Source organism: Gymnodraco acuticeps, unplaced genomic scaffold (assembly GCF_902827175.1).
Source record: "Gymnodraco acuticeps unplaced genomic scaffold, fGymAcu1.1, whole genome shotgun sequence".
In the NCBI taxonomy this organism is placed as follows: Eukaryota; Metazoa; Chordata; class Actinopteri; order Perciformes; family Bathydraconidae; genus Gymnodraco; species Gymnodraco acuticeps.
In genome coordinates this window covers 778,327-796,969 of record NW_022989778.1, presented here as the reverse complement: position 1 = coordinate 796,969, position 18,643 = coordinate 778,327, and the positions used below count along the sequence as shown (strand labels likewise).

The window sequence follows — 18,643 nt, the reverse complement described above, 5'->3', positions numbered from 1 at the left end:
CAGATGGCTGCACAAGTCCATCGGGTGATGCTCCCAAAACACCCGACTCACTCACAAAGAGACCAGACTCGATTCGAACACTGTCACTTGATAGGCCTCCACAAAAGCCTTCACCCCTTCGGCCTCGTTTACAACCCCCCAGTTGACAGTTGGCGATGTCTCTGGCCAGTGGGTTGTATGTCTCCTCTCGCTGTTGGTAAAGTTGAGACACCGGCTGGACTACTTTTTAAGTGCCAGGCTTCCTCCACTGGCACTCAACATCTGTGGAGCTGATCTGCCACATGGCAAATATTGCCAATGCTGCAGCGTGGCTGCATTTGTACATCCCCTGTGCACAATCACAGACAGCGCTCTGCATCGCGCCATCGTCTCCCATGCAGATCTGTACAAATAAAGTAAGTACCATTTGTTAGCATGCTATAATAGATTGAATGAGCAATAATACAAGGATGGTCCGGATCTGGGGGTGGGAGGGTTTATTTTCCCATAGTTTTGTCCTCTTGTCTGATTGTTGTTATTGTTTGTTTTTTCTGTATTTTTTGTAATTTGTGTTGTATTGGTTGTGATTGTACATTGTATTTTTCTAAATGTGTATGAATACATTTTTGAAAAACATTTGATCAACAATAAAAAAGGATTTGGTCAGCATCTAGACTCAGTGTGTAGTTTATTAATTAATCAATGCTCTCTACATTAGGAACACACATACCAGTGTACCAGAGGGAGTCACACACAGCTGTGCCAAGATAACCAAAATCCTTGAATCTACACACAGCAAATAAACTCAAATGACACAACGAGAAAAAGGAGATCACACATACAGTATAGTGTGGTGACCACCTATTTAACCACTGGGACATAATTCAAACTTGGAACTACAGTTGCGGTTATTGTTCCCACACGGACATGTTATGGGTTACCTATAAATAGTGTGTACCCTCTTGGCTCTCTCTTGTCGACCCGGGCTGCGACCCGACAACATGTCCTTTACAGCTTGTGAATAAATTACTATTCTTGCACCTTCCTTGCACCGCCTCTGACTCCATATCTCTCGGCACTACAATAGTCGATATAAAACTGGCCGCTTCAATCTGAAGAGCAACTAAAACAAAACACGGGAGTGTACCTTGTTCTTGTGAACACTAATGTTATCCACAGCATACACAGAGACCACGAATTTCTTAAGGAGAAAACTAGTTACTAAAACAAAACACGTTAGTGTACCTTGTTAGCTAATGTTAGCTAGCTGACATTAACGTTACACATTGCACTCATATTACTCACCGAAACCTTGTAAAGCCGGTCCCGCTGCTCTTACAGAACGGACTGTTTAATCATTTTAAGATTGGCTTTAATCAATGTTTGAAAATGAATTCTTCATAGCCTATATGATAAATGAGAGGTAACATTTTATTTATGGTATTATTTCCACATATTTCTCCATTCTTCCTTCTGCCAACGGTGTCGCAGTTTCTCGTCTCTCCTGTTTTTGTGCTTAGTGCGTACGCATGGGTTAGAGTTTGCGTGGAGGACCGCACATTTTCCTCTCAAGTTAGTATTTTATAAATGAGGCCCCTGAACAGGACATCGCACGCTCACTGCTTGATAGCGCGCGAAGGTCCGTTTACGCCGTTTGTTAAACAACATCGTTATGGGGAAATGCAAGTTTGCGTCCAAATGGTTGGAAGATAAGGAGGAAGGACAATCTGTTGTGTTCCGTGTATAGAGCTGTGTGTTTGTGGGAGCCCCCAGTGGCGAGTGATAATAGCGCAGCTTTATCTACAACAGGAAATAGTCATACAGGAAGTTGTGTCAGTCAGTTGGGAAATTACATGTGGCAGTCCAGTTTTTGTTAGCTCCACAATCTGGCTTCATCCATCTTCTGGAGACTCGTTAAGCGCATTGTCTGTAAGTAAATATGTTCGTCGAAACTATATTAATGTAGAACGGTGTTTATTTCATAATTTGATCGTATTTCTTACCTTTTATTATGCAATGTTAAACTGCATCTGCACCACTAGGCCTAAGCTAACGCCTCATGTCAATGACAATGTAACAGTATTCCGCTAGCGTATTAGCTCGTTGTTAGCTTAGCCTCTTTAGCATATTAGCTCGTTGTTAGCTTAGCCTCTTTAGCATATTAGCATTTAGCTAAACTCTTGTTTTCTCTTCAGTTATAACATAGATTTGTTAGCCTTCTAAGTTGTCTAACTAGTCTAGCATGACTATAGCATGGTAATTTATGTTGTGTTTCCGTATACCTGTCATGTATACTTATCCCATTGCAACTGTAAAACAATGTCTTTTTCTTGTGTGTTACAGTTTTACAATAAAGAATATAAGAATATTCAAGAGCTTCAGTAATCTCCAATTCAGAATCCCGTTCTCCTGGAATTATTCGAAGTTCATGTTTATGCTGACTGAATAGCTAGATTCCAGGAACATCTAGTGAGAACAGTACAGTAAAAAGACAGCATTACAACAAGCTCCACACATCGGAGAGCATCTACGTGGAACCTCAGCTATCTTAAACAACATTGAGCCACCTTTCACCTCAAGATGAGTCATGCAAGTTCCAAGACTGTCGGGGACAAAGCGGAACCTACGAACGACAAACTCAACGAGGAAACCCGGTCTCTACAAACCCGTTCAAGGGAAAGCGGTTCATCCCTCAGTTCAAATGCCATGCTTGCCGTCGCAAGAGCACGAGCAAAAGCCGAAGCAGCTGAAGCCAGAGCATCCTATACTCAGCGGGAGATAGCTTTAAAGGTTGAACAAGCCCGTATACAAGCTACACTTGAAGCACTTCAGGTAGAGAAAGAAAGGGACGCTGCTAAAGCCGAATTGGAAACCCTGGAAGCTGGCCTAGTTGAGAGTGATCTAAGATCTGCAGCCAAAAAACCTATCCCTCTCTCACCTCTAAAACGGCTGCAACATACGGAGGAATACGTGAAGGAGCAGTCACGTATTAAGTCATCACACCATTCCAATATGGACGAAGCCCCATTTCACACACCATATGTGACACGCCAATGGCAAACTGGACTTCCACGTGATGATCAAGGCAGCCTTCCCATCAAAAACAAGCATGGGGTCTCACACATAGGCGAACAGCCCTCCAATCAACACCAGTCTTCTACTCACCCACATGGGGCCTTCGGCATAAATCCACGTATTTCAGAGTACGACAGAACACCTACCAACCACGATCTTGCCAAGTGTCTGGCTCGCAACCAGCTCCTCACAACAGGCCTAAGCACCTTCGACGACAAACCAGAGAACTATTGGGCCTGGAAATCGTCTTTCAAGAGTGCCATTGCTGGATTAGACCTTACAGCAGGAGAAGAGCTGGACCTCCTCAGTAGATGGCTTGGCAGAGAGTCTTCAGAGCACGTTCGCAGGCTCAAAGCAGCGAACATCAGATGTCCGCCAGCTGGACTAAGTATGGCCTGGGAGAGGCTGGAAGAGACGTACGGCTCACCTGAAGCCATCGAGCGAGCTCTCTTCTCCAAATTAGAGCGTTTCCCAAAACTAACAAACAAAGAACCACAAAAGCTCCGTGAACTCGGAGATCTGTTGCTAGAGGTCAAAGCAGCAAAGCTGGATGGCTACCTACCTGGGCTAGCATACTTGGACACATCCAGGGGAGTTCATCCCATCGCCGAAAAGTTGCCCTATAATCTCCAGGAAAGGTGGATGTCATACGGGTCGAGATACAAACGTGATAACAACGTCAGCTTTCCTCCATTTCCTGTCTTTGTCGACTTCGTGCGCACAGAAGCTATGACACGTACAGATCCCAGCTTCAACTTCGCTGTTTCTCAAGCACCGTCAGAACCAAGAAAGGGCTCAGACAGGTTTACCAGAGCATCTGTATCCGTCAACAAGACAACTGTGTTCCCATCCAAGGAATACGGAGGTACAAATAAATCAGTTAACGACAACAAGCTCTGTCCCATACATGGGAAGCCTCATCCGCTGAAAAAGTGCAGAAGCTTCAGGGAGAAGACCATCGAGGATCGCAAACAATTCCTGAAAGATCACTCCATATGCTTTAGATGCTGTTCATCCACAGAACATCTCGCAAGAGACTGCAAAGCGGAAGTACAATGCGGAGAATGCCAGAGTGATCGTCATCCGTCAGCCCTCCATCCGGGTCCCCCCCAATGGACATCCAGGCCCTTCACCTCTTCTCCAGAGCATGGCGGGGAGGAGGACAAGGTCACCGAAGACGTCACCGCTAAGTGCACGGAGGTATGTGGAAGAGGAGTTAGCGCAAGAGCATGCTCAAAGATATGTCTCGTCAGTGTTTACCCTGAGGGGCACCATGAGAAATCAACGAAAGTCTATGCTATACTCGACGAGCAAAGCAACAAATCTCTGGCGAGGTCAGAGTTCTTCAGTGTCTTTAACATCCAAGGTGGTGAATTTCCATACACGCTGAAAACATGCGCAGGGCTCAAAGAGACAACTGGACGAAGGGCCCATGGTTACGTTATAGAGTCAATCGACCAGAAGATCAGTCTTCGTCTCCCTACACTCATTGAATGTAACCAGATCCCCAACAACCGTTCAGAGATTCCAACCCCTGATGCAGCTTTGCACCACAATCACCTGAGGAAGATGGCGGACGAGATACCATCCCTTGATCCGCAAGCAGAAATACTCTTGTTGCTTGGCAGGGACATCCTTAGAGTCCATAAAATCAGGAAGCAAATCAACGGGCCACACAATGCTCCATTCGCCCAGAAGTTGGACCTTGGTTGGGTCGTAATCGGCGACGTCTGCCTAGGAGGGGCTCACAAGCCATCTGTAGTGAGCACGCTCAAGACTGCCATCTTGGAAAATGGCCGCCCAAGCTACCTGCAGCCCTGTGGCAGTCAAGTGCAAGTAAAAGAAAGATTTGGTCACGACACTATGCACCAAGCTTTCCCAGTGACTTCTTCAGACAGTTCACCCTCAACAATAGATGAAGAGAATCTGGGTCAATTCATCTTTCGTCGCACTCCCAGCGACCACAAACTCGCCCCCTCAATAGACGACACAAGGTTTCTCCGCATCATGGACAGTGAGGTCCATCAAGACAACTCCAACAGCTGGGTTGCTCCCTTGCCCTTTAAGACACCCAGACAAAGGCTACCAAACAACAGAGACTGTGCCTATAATCGTCTAATCTCACTCCGTCGGACCTTAGAGAAACGTCCCCAGATGAAGACACACTTCCTGGAATTTATTGAGAAATTGTTCAAGAACGAACACGCAGAGGTAGCTCCTCCACTGCAGGAAGGCCAAGAAGTCTGGTATCTCCCCTCCTTTGGAGTCTATCATCCGAAGAAGCCGGAGCAGATTCGAGTTGTCTTCGACTCTAGTGCAGCCTATCAGGGCGTCTCACTCAACAACGTGCTTCTCCGAGGCCCAGACCTGAACAACACCCTCATTGGTGTACTCATGAGGTTCAGAAAAGATCTCGTCGCAATAACAGCTGACGTCCAGCACATGTTTCACTGTTTCGTCGTGAAAAAAGAGCATAGAGATTTTCTGCGTTTCCTGTGGTATCGCAATAACGATCTCGACAGCGACATCGTGGAGTACAGAATGCGTGTCCACGTCTTTGGAAACAGCCCTTCCCCAGCCGTTGCCATCTATGGGTTGAGGAGAGCAGCGAGAGAAGAAGAAAACGACTTCGGCGGCGATGCAAGAAGGTTGGTCGAAAGAGAGTTCTACGTTGACGACTTGTTAAAGTCCTGCCCCACTGAGGGAGAAGCTATCAGTGTCCTCAAGCGAGCTCAAGAAATGCTCGCCGTTTCCAACCTTCGGTTGCATAAAGTGGCCTCTAACCGACAAGCCGTCATCGATGCTTTCAGCCCAGAAGATCGGGCCAAAGACATCCAAGAGCGCAATCTTTTCAGCGACGATATGCCACTGCAACGGACTCTAGGAGTGACATGGAGCATAACAGCAGATACGTTCATGTTCCAAGTTGCTGCTGAACAGAAACCCTTCACCCGGCGAGGAGTGCTTTCAACCGTGAATAGTATTTACGACCCCCTTGGTTTCCTTACCCCAGTAACTATACAGGGAAGGCTACTCCTCAGAGAACTCTCCATACAAGCTGAAGAATGGGATTCTCCCCTTCCAAAAGGCATGGAAGTAGATTGGGACAGATGGAGGGAGTCTCTTCAAGACCTTAAAGATCTCAAAATACCAAGAGCCTACACGACTATCTCAAGCCCTAATGCTCAGCGCAGAGAACTATGCATCTTTGCGGACGCATCAGTGAAGGCAGTTTCAGCTGTGGCATACTTGAAAGTAACCAACAATGATGGACGAGTAGAAGTCGGCTTCGTCTTTGGAAAGGCCAGACTAGCTCCAAAACCAGACCTTTCTATACCTCGGTTGGAGCTTTGTGCGGCAGTTCTCGCTGTCGAGATGGCCGACATGATAGTGGAAGAAATGGATCTGAAGTTTGACAGCATCGAGTACTACACAGACAGTAAGGTGGTACTTGGCTACATCCATAATCAATCCAGGAGGTTCTACGTTTACGTGAACAACAGAGTTCAGCAAATCCGTCAGTCCTCAGCTCCAGAACAGTGGCAGTATGTGTCCACCGATCATAACCCAGCAGACCATGGGACTCGATCCGTGCCAGCGTCACTTCTGGGAAGTACAACATGGCTCACCGGGCCAGCCTTTCTCCGGAACCCGTCTTCACCAAAACCAGAACGTCAAGAGATCTATGACCTAGTTGACTCCATCTCAGATTCCGAGGTTCGCCCACAAGTTGTTGTTAACATCACTAACATCAAAAAGGACACTTTGAACACAGCACGCTTTGAGCGCTTCTCTGACTTTGACACTCTCATCAAGGCAGTAGGACACTTAGTCCACATCGCTTCGTCTTTCTCCCAAGCTAGACAGGTGGACACCTGTCACGGGTGGCACATCTGCCACAAGGGGCTTTCCAATGGGGAGACGGAGAAAGCTAAGATACTGGTGATTAAAAGTGTGCAACGTGAGTGCTACGCAGAAGAGTTCAGGTGTATCGAAACGTCAGGCAACCTTCCTATCAACAGCAGTCTGCAGAAACTACATCCCTTTGTCGACAGCACTGGAATACTCAGAGTGGGAGGTCGCATCAAAGAGTCTCAGTTAAGCACAGACGAAACCAACCCCATCATTATTCCAGGCCATCACCATCTAGGAACCCTCATTGTTCGTCATCACCACCATGCTGTGAAACACCAAGGCAGGCATTTTACAGAGGGCGCCGTCAGAGCATCTGGAATCTGGCTGGTGAGAGCTAAACGAAGCATCAGTAGTCTGCTCTCCAAATGCGTGACCTGCAGAAGACTTCGAGGGAAAACAGAGCACCAACAGATGGCAGATCTGCCAGCCGAGCGGCTACAGGCAGCACCACCCTTTTCATATGTGGGAGTAGATGTATTCGGGCCTTGGGAGGTGGTCTCTCGCCGTACCAGAGGAGGGCAAGTCAACAGTAAACGCTGGGCAGTGTTGTTTTCATGTATGTGTACACGAGCCGTGCACATCGAAATCATCGAAGCCATGAGTGCTAGCAGCTTCATTAATGCACTCAGAAGGTTTTTCGCTATCAGAGGGCCCGCAAAGCAGCTGCGCTCAGATTGTGGGACCAATTTCATTGGCGCATGCAGAGAGCTCGGAATGGATGGATCCCTCCCCGACCCGCATGGCGTGGAGAAGTTTCTGGAGGCACAGAAATGCATCTGGGTTTTCAATCCCCCTCATTCATCTCACATGGGCGGTGTATGGGAGAGGATGATCGGGATCGCTCGTCGTATCCTGGACTGCATGCTTCTGGAAGATAAGTCACGCCTAACTCATGAGGTCTTGACGACCCTAATGGCCGAGGTCAGTGCTATTATGAACGCAAGGCCTCTGATTCCTGTATCTTCCGATCCAGAAGCTCCCGTTATCCTCTCTCCTCTGATGCTCCTGACTCAGAAAGTCGGCGCTCCTCCAACTCCACCAAGCGACTTCAAGAAAGGAGAGCTTCTCAAGGCAGAATGGAAGCGTGTCCAAAGTCTGGCGAACACCTTTTGGACTAGGTGGCGCCGAGAGTATTTGAGCACCCTGCAAGTCCGGCATAAATGGGTAAACAAGAGGCCTAATCTCAAGCAAGGAGATGTAGTCTTAATGAAAGATGCTCAAGCAAAGAGAAACGACTGGCCCACTGCAGTCGTCACAAAGGCTTTTCCGAGCCAGGATGGACTGGTGAGGAAAGTAGACGTGCGAGTGATCAAGGAGGGCAAGCCGAAGGTTTACTCCAGACCTGCGACGGAAGTGGTCCTTCTCCTGTCTCCAGAGGACTCTCAAGATTAAAGTAGTTGTAGAAATGTGAGGTCCTGTCTCCAAAACCTCAAGCGGGGAGTGTTGTGTTCCGTGTATAGAGCTGTGTGTTTGTGGGAGCCCCCAGTGGCGAGTGATAATAGCGCAGCTTTATCTACAACAGGAAATAGTCATACAGGAAGTTGTGTCAGTCAGTTGGGAAATTACATGTGGCAGTCCAGTTTTTGTTAGCTCCACAATCTGGCTTCATCCATCTTCTGGAGACTCGTTAAGCGCATTGTCTGTAAGTAAATATGTTCGTCGAAACTATATTAATGTAGAACGGTGTTTATTTCATAATTTGATCGTATTTCTTACCTTTTATTATGCAATGTTAAACTGCATCTGCACCACTAGGCCTAAGCTAACGCCTCATGTCAATGACAATGTAACAGTATTCCGCTAGCGTATTAGCTCGTTGTTAGCTTAGCCTCTTTAGCATATTAGCTCGTTGTTAGCTTAGCCTCTTTAGCATATTAGCATTTAGCTAAACTCTTGTTTTCTCTTCAGTTATAACATAGATTTGTTAGCCTTCTAAGTTGTCTAACTAGTCTAGCATGACTATAGCATGGTAATTTATGTTGTGTTTCCGTATACCTGTCATGTATACTTATCCCATTGCAACTGTAAAACAATGTCTTTTTCTTGTGTGTTACAGTTTTACAATAAAGAATATAAGAATATTCAAGAGCTTCAGTAATCTCCAATTCAGAATCCCGTTCTCCTGGAATTATTCGAAGTTCATGTTTATGCTGACTGAATAGCTAGATTCCAGGAACATCTAGTGAGAACATCCCCTGTGCACAATCACAGACAGCGCTCTGCATCGCGCCATCGTCTCCCATGCAGATCTGTACAAATAAAGTAAGTACCATTTGTTAGCATGCTATAATAGATTGAATGAGCAATAATACAAGGATGGTCCGGATCTGGGGGTGGGAGGGTTTATTTTTCCATAGTTTTGTCCTCTTGTCTGATTGTTGTTATTGTTTGTTTTTTCTGTATTTTTTGTAATTTGTGTTGTATTGGTTGTGATTGTACATTGTATTTTTCTAAATGTGTATGAATACATTTTTGAAAAACATTTGATCAACAATAAAAAAGGATTTGGTCAGCATCTAGACTCAGTGTGTAGTTTATTAATTAATCAATGCTCTCTACATTAGGAACACACATACCAGTGTACCAGAGGGAGTCACACACAGCTGTGCCAAGATAACCAAAATCCTTGAATCTACACACAGCAAATAAACTCAAATGACACAACGAGAAAAAGGAGATCACACATACAGTATAGTGTGGTGACCACCTATTTAACCACTGGGACATAATTCAAACTTGGAACTACAGTTGCGGTTATTGTTCCCACACGGACATGTTATGGGTTACCTATAAATAGTGTGTACCCTCTTGGCTCTCTCTTGTCGACCCGGGCTGCGACCCGACAACATGTCCTTTACAGCTTGTGAATAAATTACTATTCTTGCACCTTCCTTGCACCGCCTCTGACTCCATATCTCTCGGCACTACAATAGTCGATATAAAACTGGCCGCTTCAATCTGAAGAGCAACTAAAACAAAACACGGGAGTGTACCTTGTTCTTGTGAACACTAATGTTATCCACAGCATACACAGAGACCACGAATTTCTTAAGGAGAAAACTAGTTACTAAAACAAAACACGTTAGTGTACCTTGTTAGCTAATGTTAGCTAGCTGACATTAACGTTACACATTGCACTCATATTACTCACCGAAACCTTGTAAAGCCGGTCCCGCTGCTCTTACAGAACGGACTGTTTAATCATTTTAAGATTGGCTTTAATCAATGTTTGAAAATGAATTCTTCATAGCCTATATGATAAATGAGAGGTAACATTTTATTTATGGTATTATTTCCACATATTTCTCCATTCTTCCTTCTGCCAACGGTGTCGCAGTTTCTCGTCTCTCCTGTTTTTGTGCTTAGTGCGTACGCATGGGTTAGAGTTTGCGTGGAGGACCGCACATTTTCCTCTCAAGTTAGTATTTTATAAATGAGGCCCCTGAACAGGACATCGCACGCTCACTGCTTGATAGCGCGCGAAGGTCCGTTTACGCCGTTTGTTAAACAACATCGTTATGGGGAAATGCAAGTTTGCGTCCAAATGGTTGGAAGATAAGGAGGAAGGACAATCAATACTGCATATAGTCAATATGAGGTAAAGTGTGTCGCCAAGGTAACCGGTTAAAACTCAAAGTGGCGATGGTATGGAAAAGGGTCTTAAAAAAGGTCTTAAAAAGGTATTCAATTTGACTTCAGGATTCCTGCATAGACCCTGGAAATGTTAAACTGGAAAAATAGTGAAGAAGCTTAATATTTAAAATAAAAGTTTAATAAAAGGTATAAACAACTAAATGTATAGCCTCAATGTCCTGAAATAGCTGAATAATGTAATAGTTGAATGTTTTCTGTAGCTGTAAGTAGGCTGAAGGAGTTAGATATTCAATGTAAGTAGTAGTGAATGAATGTGTATTAAGAAGAGAAAAGAAAGTAAAAACGCTTTGAAAAGCAGCAGAATATTTTAACTGCAAACGTTTGAACTAAAACCAAACGGCAACACACACACACTTCCCCTCACTAACACACACACATGTTCTTTTTCAAGGTTCTTTCTCGGGCCAATATAATCCCAAGCACCAATATATCTGTGTACAATGTTTGATACCAATATATCTGTGTACAATGTTTGATTGTTTAGGAAAGAATAGTTTGTGTGAAACCTTCCCTGGGAAATTAAAGGAGTTGAGTCCGGTGGAAGATAAGAAGTGGCACTCCACCCCAAAATATGTCCATATATACTGTTGTGTAGTCATGCAAAATGCCCCCTGTTTCTGACTGGCTGGTCCCGATATCTGTATCGCACGGCAGTAGAGCGGGGTTAAGGTGTGTCTCATGTGAAATATGAAGTTGAGATGTGCATGTTCATTCTGCGAGACACCCCATAAGAGGACTGACTACTTTAACTCTGCTCTGATTATATCAATTCATACTACAACCTTTTTGAAAGACCTTTAGTGTATCTATCATATCACCTGCGTTATGGATTCTCTGGATTTAGTCAGCCCTTACCTGTTCAGTTACAAAGGATGCTGCTCTCCGGTGCAGGAGCTGATGAAGCCAAAAGACCTTGATGCTCTGCAGCATGTGGATGTCCGGCCTACTGATATCTATATGATCACTTACCAAAAATCAGGTCAGTGACTACCTCTAAGTAAAGGTACATAAATCAAAATGTATTTTTATTAGGAAAAAGTACACTTTATTGGATTATAATAATAATAGATGCATTTACAGTGGGTGTGCATAACTTAGAAGTTGGAGCTCATTTTACGAAGTGTATTCTTTCCACAACCGGTAATAGGCAAAATAAAAAATAGGTTTTCTCTAATCCAGTAATTATATATAATCCAGAAATCATATAAGATTCTTAAATGTGCCATAACGAGTATTTTTACTTTTGGTACTGTAACTATATGCTGATTCCAATACTTTTGTACAAAGGAGATTTGTCACATTTCTCATGGGCATACCCCACATACTCAGCTCTGCTGCTCATCCCACAAATGCTTGTTCCTCACAAGCTGGAAAGGTAAGAAAACAGGTTTTCCAACGGTATAAGATTTATTGCCAAAAAGCATTGTTACAACATAGAAATTATCCTTACTTTTTGTGTTACATTTATAAGACTAGTCACACTTTAAAGTGGACCTATCATGCTATATTTGAGAAATATATTGTTGGGCCATACCTATATAAAACATGTCTGTGAAGTTTTTTTTTCAAAATACCAAACAGATCACCCATTGTAGCCATGCCTCTTACTGCTCAAACCCCTCTTTTGAAGCCCTTCCATTTCTGGAAGTTGGCAACCATGGGGAAAGGGGAACACATTTCAAAATAAAATACAATAAACACTACATCAATAAATAGTATAAACTGTATAAACATGTGCGCATATGCAAGGCCCGAAGCCCTCAGTGACAAAGTTACCTTCGTCACATTTCCTTACCCCTCTCCCCAGGAAGCACAGTGTCTTAACAGTCTCGGCTTCGGGACAACCAGTCAGCCACCCGGTTTTACTTCCCTGGCCGGTAGTTAACCGCAAAGTTGGATGCGATGCGCATGGTTGCATCTCTCTCTGGCCTTGGCCATTTTGCTTTTCCTCCATGGGTCTCCACTCCGCCCGGTGTTTCCTGGACTCCTCTATGTGCTGCGGAGTGGCTCTGACCTTCTCCAGCCTCAGCTGCGTCTACACCGGATCCTCATCGTACCCCTTCCTGACACGCTCATCAACCAGGAGCTTCTCCGTCTCAGCTGTACTGTCTGCTTCAGCGTCTGAAATGGTTACCTTTGGGACGTCTATCCCCACGGCAACAACCTGCTTCCCCTTGTGCAGCAGGGTTTTGGGGGCCGTGAAGTCGACAGGAAGCTTCCCTTTCTTCCTCTTCGGGATCTGATTCTTCCTCTCCAGGCGCTCCTGCTGTTTCTGCTGCATGACGCGCTCTATCTCCTGACGGATTTCCTCAGCCATTTTCACCCGCTCCTCCTCTGCCAGTTTCTTCTTAGAGAGCCGGGACTGCGGCCTCTCTAGCTGAGTGGGATCCGCCCGGGACCGCTGCAGTTGCATCAGAAAGGCTATCTGCTGCTTCATCTGGATGAGCTCCCTCTCGCGCTCCTCCTTCTCCTCCGTGCTGCGCTGCAGGCTGATGTTCACATTCTCCAGCTTCTTAGCGGCCGCTCGCTCAAATTCCCTCTTCATCTGGCGGTTATTCTCCTCCAGGATTTTTACAAACTCCTCCCGCTTATATGTTTCTTCCTCCTGTTGTTTTCTACGGTCCTGCTCCCGAAGCTCCATGCGGTAGGCCTACTCTTTAATCTGCTGCATCACTTTTTCCCCTCTTTGGGTCCGGTCCCCATACCGGACGTCCTCAGCCAATCTGCCGTCTTGCCTCCGGAGTCTCCGTTCCTCTTTTATCTCAGATACCTGTTGCTGTATCCGTAAAAACTGCTGCTCTCCGGCTGCCTGAGACTGCATTAATAACATCATCTCCGTTAGTTCCTCAAATTTGCGGTTATTCTCCTCCAGCATTTTCACCTCCTCACTTGGTCAATCCCACTTCTGACACCAATTGTGAAGCTGACAATTAAGCGGCCCGACCAAGCAAGGAGGCAGAGGCAGAACGTCCAAAATACAACCCGGTGTGGGCATTTATTAAAGGGATAGTGGAAATCCGCGAATTTTGGGTTTAACTTATGTATTTTTATTAAAAATAAGCATAATAAACAATTTTTTTTAATTTCATGCGCCTAGTTTCATTTTATTTTCAATTTTACTGCGCCCTCTCAATGAAACGAAATACTTCGGGAATCGTCGGGAATCTTCGGGTGATGACGAGAGCATAGGAAGACGGGCACAAACAATGGCGGACATTCAATAGCATTTGCATGTGAATAGCCGAGTATATTGCCATAAATATGATGATTGATTATCAGTAAAAAATTCTACGTGACACAACGACATTGGATTAACCTTGAGATGCGTTTTTATTCCGTTGAACACAACTTTTGATCACAGATCAAAAAAGGTAAGACGTAATTATTGTAATCTTTTTGGAACCGGATGTTGTTTACTTTCTCTTTTCTGGCTGATATCTCCAGGAATTCGAGGTCTTACAGTGATGACATTACATGTGTGGAATCTGTGGAGTCTCAGCTTTAAATCGTATATCTTGTTTGTGCAGTTAAGATAGTAATAAGGGCATTTCTACCGTGTGTTGTGTGTAAAAAAGCGTTAGCATTAGTTAGCATTGTTTCGCTCAATGCTAATTCAAAGGCTTGGTATTATGCTTGTGTTTTTTCTAGCTAACAATTGTTCTTATTGTCAGTTAGCGGAGTTTCTTACCTTTAAAAGGGTATGAAACATTAATAGTTTCATAAATGTTAAGAAGCCCTGAGACATGTGAGAGAAAAAAAACTGTGGGAGGGGTCCACTGGGGGGACCTTCGGGATTAACTGGTTAACAATGATTAATATTTGTAAAGGCTACAGGTGATCTTAAGATGCGTGAGCTATGCTTAGGGACCTACCAGTCAAGATTATTTGTGCGTAGGGGTGCATCATCTGGCGCCTGGTCCTGGTCATCCTCGCCATTGCCCATGCCGTGAACCATCACCTCGGGCTCGGGCTCGAACAAATAAGGACGTAATGGTCCATCGTCTGGCTCAATATTGTCACCATCGTCGCTTACTGAACCGGATTCAGATTCAGTTCCTAAAACGACATTTTCGTAGGAAAGCCGAGAGGATGTTTCTGACTCGCTATCATCACTGGATACCTCGTACAATCCTTCTTCTTTGTCTGGCATATTTGCCCTTCCACGTTCATTCTGCATAGACGCCACGGTTTGTTATCGTATCGTCTTCCTAAGTTTTCGTCACTTCCGGTTTGGCTGAGTCGAACATTTCGTTTCTAAAAAACTTCGAGGAAGCTGCAATAAAGTGCTTCTAACATGCGTAAGGCATTTATTATATTTTTTTAATCAGGTGTGATTGTTTTGGTACGTAATTATGCTTGTATATAAGTTAAAACGAAACTATTTGAGGTTCCATTTCCACTATCCCTTTAAGTCATGAACACATGACACACAGCCTCAATCCTGCTGTTTCTCCCTGACCACAGCCTGCAACCACAAGGATCTCACATACACTCTCTCCCAAACAGCTAAACCCCAGAGCCTAAATGCCCAACCCAATCAACCCAACAGGACACAGGTGAGGGGGGAGGAGACACCACAGAGCACCAGGTGCACACAATCAATGGCAACAGAGATGGGGAAAGGGAAACACATTTCAAAATAAAATACAATAAACACTACATCAATACATAGTATAAACTGTATAAACATGTGCGCATATGCAAGGCCCGAAGCCCACAGTGACAAAGTTACCTTCGTCACAGTCCCCTTTAAGTAAATCCCTAAACTACCCTGTAGAATGCAAAGTAATTCAATTAGCTGTACCTTTACCAGGTGCGATAAACCAATAAACACAGGGAAGGGTGAAACATAAGGAAGAAGCCATGTTGGAATGAAGTGTCTAGCACTCCTTTCTTTTTTCGTATAGTTTTCAATGGCAGAACCTTTATTGTCTATTACAATATATTTTATTTCCCAGGACATTTCTTTGGCAGAACTTTGTAATTTGCTATTATTTACAGGAAAATGGATACAGTGTTCATTATACTTCCCGTTAATTAATTGTAATTAATTACCTGGAGAGTTTTTGCATTATTGCACAGCAGGTGAGCTGAACATGTGAAACTTGTTTAACCTGTTAAGCCCCAAGCCTGTTTTTCAGGCTCGAAAATGACATTCCCAGAACAAATGACTATTGTCTTCACTTCTAAAAGGGGTAAATTAATAATCTTTTTTCTCAAAGCAATGATAAACCTGTGAGTTGGATGTAGAAAAGTCAGAATCAATATAGAATGTTTTTATTTTAAAGTAAATCAGATTGAAAATAGTAAAAAAATGTAAATTATAGTGTCCGTCCAAAAAAAAAACATTACTTAGTGAAAACCACCCTTGAATGATGGGATAGTAGACTAAACGCTTTAGGAATCCAAACTATAACATATAATAAGTACCCTGTATCAAGATTGATGCAAAACAAGTGACCTTTGACCTTTTTAGAGAGGTTTTGATCTCTCAGTGATGTTACTTATACCTCTGGAATCTGTGGAATCTCAGTTTGCTAGCTGATATCTTGTTTGTGCAGATCCGATAAGTAATAAGTGTATTTCTACCGTGAGTTCTGTGTTTCGCTCAGGGCTAATTCAGAGGCTTTGTTATTACCCTTGTGTTTCGTTTAGCTAAAAATTGTTAATATTGTCTGAAAGCTGAGTTTCTTCCCGTTAAGTGGGTATGACACATTCATAGTTTGTTAGATGTTAAGAAGCCCTCAGACGCTGTTTCTTGCAAGATGTTGCGTTTTGCCCCCGCCCGCGTTAAAATCTATATTTTAACATATAGATGCATTAACTTTTTTCTGTGCTAAGGCTCATTATGGATGCAGCAGATACTTGTCAAGATCATGGATGCTGCACATCCCGACATGGAGGAAGAGGCCGACAATAGGGCGCACGTTCCCTATCTGGAGGCCAACACGTTAGATGACTTTCGTCGAGAGAGGCCAGATCCCTGTCTTTATGCCACACACCTTCCCCCTGACATGTTGCCTACTGGATTGAAGGCCAAAAGAGTCAAGGTAATGAAGGGATGGACTTACAATACTGTCTCTGCTGCTGTCACTCCAGCCTGGAAATGAACTTAAACTTGCATTATACAAAACACATTTTATAATATATATTGTTGCAACACAAGGCATCTGTCAACCAAGCAAAAATGCATCTATTTCAGTCGATCTTCAAATATCGGTTCCAGAAATGTATCCAAATTAGAAGATATTCAAGTTTGACACTGCCTCATTTGCATGTTCAAACATTCAGTGTTTTACTAAAAGTAATTGTCTTAATGCAGTGCTTCTCAAAGTGTGGTCCGCGGACCACTGGTGGTCCGTGAGCGCCCCCTAGTGGTCCGTGAGTATATTGGTAAAATTTCACATTTGAAATAAATAAATAAATTTAAGTTTTTCGCACTCTCGTGGGAATATCTCCGCAATGGAACGAGCTTAAGTTTCACTTTCAATTGCATGATATAGCCCAGATAAGCACCTTCATCACACATGTTGCCACTTGTTTGTACAATTTTCAGACGATTTGTAAAAAACTATGTGGTTTGGATATTTATGGAGTTAGGTGGTCCTCGAGTGTTTTTTTATTGGTTAAGTGGTCCTTGGTATGAAAAAGTTTGAGAAACACTGTCTTAATGTAATCAACCAGGGAAGTGTTATGGTGATATCTTGTTAAAATATTAACCATCGTGTCTCAATATATTTTTAGCATAATAGTAAAGCGGCTGTTGTATAGTCATGAGAAGAAACTAAAAACTGAGATTCGAACCTCAACAGTCCTATGGTGCGGAATTACAGATACTCCGTTTTTATTAACTTCACAAGCTGTTTTTTAGGTTGTGTATGTGATGAGGAACCCCAAAGATGTCCTGGTGTCCCTCTATCACTTTTCTCACAGTTGGAAGATGTTGGAAACACCAAAGAGCTTTGAGGCTTTCTTTCAGGACTTCATTGATGGCAAAGGTAGGTTAATTTGTATGGTATATTTAATATTGTTTGAATACAACATTTGAGAAAAAGACAATGTGTGTCTAAATCTTTCCTGTTTTTCATTGTGTAGCAGTCTATATGGGACTGTGGTTTGATCATGTGAGAGAATATCAGAATGAAAAAGACAAGATGGACGTACATTATGTCAAGTATGAAGACATGTTCAAGGTTGGAAATCATTTTTTTATATATATTTTTTTTGTTTTAGTTCTTCCACGATGACAAGGTTGTTGATTATAGAAAAAGGTTTATTTTCAATGTTTAACTTGCAACAAATGTGTAGCGTCCTCTCATTCTACTTCCCTACCAGTATACAAGCAGATATATATATATATATGATGTTAACTATAATTCTCTAGAATATAGTAGTAAAAATAAATAACATGCTTTCCTTTACATGTGGAATTGACAGGACCTCAGAGGGGAAGTTGTGAAGCTTTGTGATTTTCTGGGAAAAGGTTTGACTGATGAAGCCATCGATCATGTTGTGGAGATGTCCACGTTCAAAAACATGAAGACAAACCCCAAAGCGAACTACAAGGACTTGGTTGAAAAACAACGCTACAGCAGCCCAACCATGCGCAAAGGTTTGTTTCCAGCTTGTTTGGTAGAATTACATATCGCTTGATGCTTGATGTTTTATTAAAGTCTTTGTGTGTTTGTTTGTGACAGGTGCGGCAGGCGACTGGAAGAACTTCTTCACAGTGGCTCAGAATGAGTATTTTGACCGAGTGTTCGAAGAGAAGATGAGCGACCTTCCTCTGAGCTTCACCTGGGAGATCAAACAGTAGCTCCATTATCATTCAAAAATGGCTCTTACATGGGGGTTTAAAAGAAAAAAGGTCCGGTGTTATTCTATATTCTGTTGCCAACAATATGTTTATCTTTTCCGCAGTTACGTAATCATCAAACAGTTGTGAAACATTTCACCCTAAACTACAAACATAAAATACATTTGGATTATATATTTACATATTTGATTCTACATCCCTGGA

General features: G+C 43.4%; 2 protein-coding genes across 3 annotated transcripts; both read left to right on the top strand.

Annotated features, from left to right (window-relative positions):
- Positions 1-1,723: 1,723 nt before the first annotated feature.
- Positions 1,724-9,158, top strand: LOC117549272. Of its 2 annotated transcripts, XR_004569458.1 has the most exons (3): positions 1,724-1,908; positions 2,323-8,611; positions 9,026-9,158. XR_004569458.1 is itself a non-coding variant. In XM_034221041.1 (2 exons), the coding sequence occupies exon 2, from the start codon at positions 2,560-2,562 to the stop codon at positions 8,359-8,361; it is 5,802 nt and encodes a 1,933-aa protein (XP_034076932.1). In that variant the 5' UTR covers positions 1,724-1,908; positions 2,323-2,559; the 3' UTR covers positions 8,362-9,140. The 2 variants fall into 2 exon arrangements, 1 of the variants encoding a protein (XP_034076932.1); XM_034221041.1 differs by having other exon boundaries at positions 2,323-9,140.
- A 7,341-nt stretch (positions 9,159-16,499) lies between these two features.
- LOC117548764 (amine sulfotransferase-like) lies at positions 16,500-18,560 on the top strand. The gene is made up of 5 exons (XM_034220218.1): positions 16,500-16,673; positions 17,495-17,621; positions 17,722-17,816; positions 18,061-18,235; positions 18,321-18,560. The coding sequence occupies exons 1-5, from the start codon at positions 16,500-16,502 to the stop codon at positions 18,437-18,439; spliced, it is 690 nt and encodes a 229-aa protein (XP_034076109.1). The 3' UTR covers positions 18,440-18,560.
- The last annotated feature ends 83 nt before the right edge of the window (positions 18,561-18,643 follow it).

What these genes read in the sequence shown, in the direction of transcription:
- LOC117549272 (XM_034221041.1), top strand. Translation starts at nt 2,560, where the DNA reads ATGAGTCATGCAAGTTCCAAGACTGTCGGGGACAAAGCGGAACCTACG.
- LOC117548764 (XM_034220218.1), top strand. Translation starts at nt 16,500, where the DNA reads ATGGATGCTGCACATCCCGACATGGAGGAAGAGGCCGACAATAGGGCG. An exon ending in GGACTTCATTGATGGCAAAG is followed by an intron (nt 17,622 to 17,721) that starts GTAGGTTAATTT and finishes ATTGTGTAGCAG; the next exon opens with TCTATATGGGACTGTGGTTT. An exon ending in AGTATGAAGACATGTTCAAG is followed by an intron (nt 17,817 to 18,060) that starts GTTGGAAATCAT and finishes TGGAATTGACAG; the next exon opens with GACCTCAGAGGGGAAGTTGT.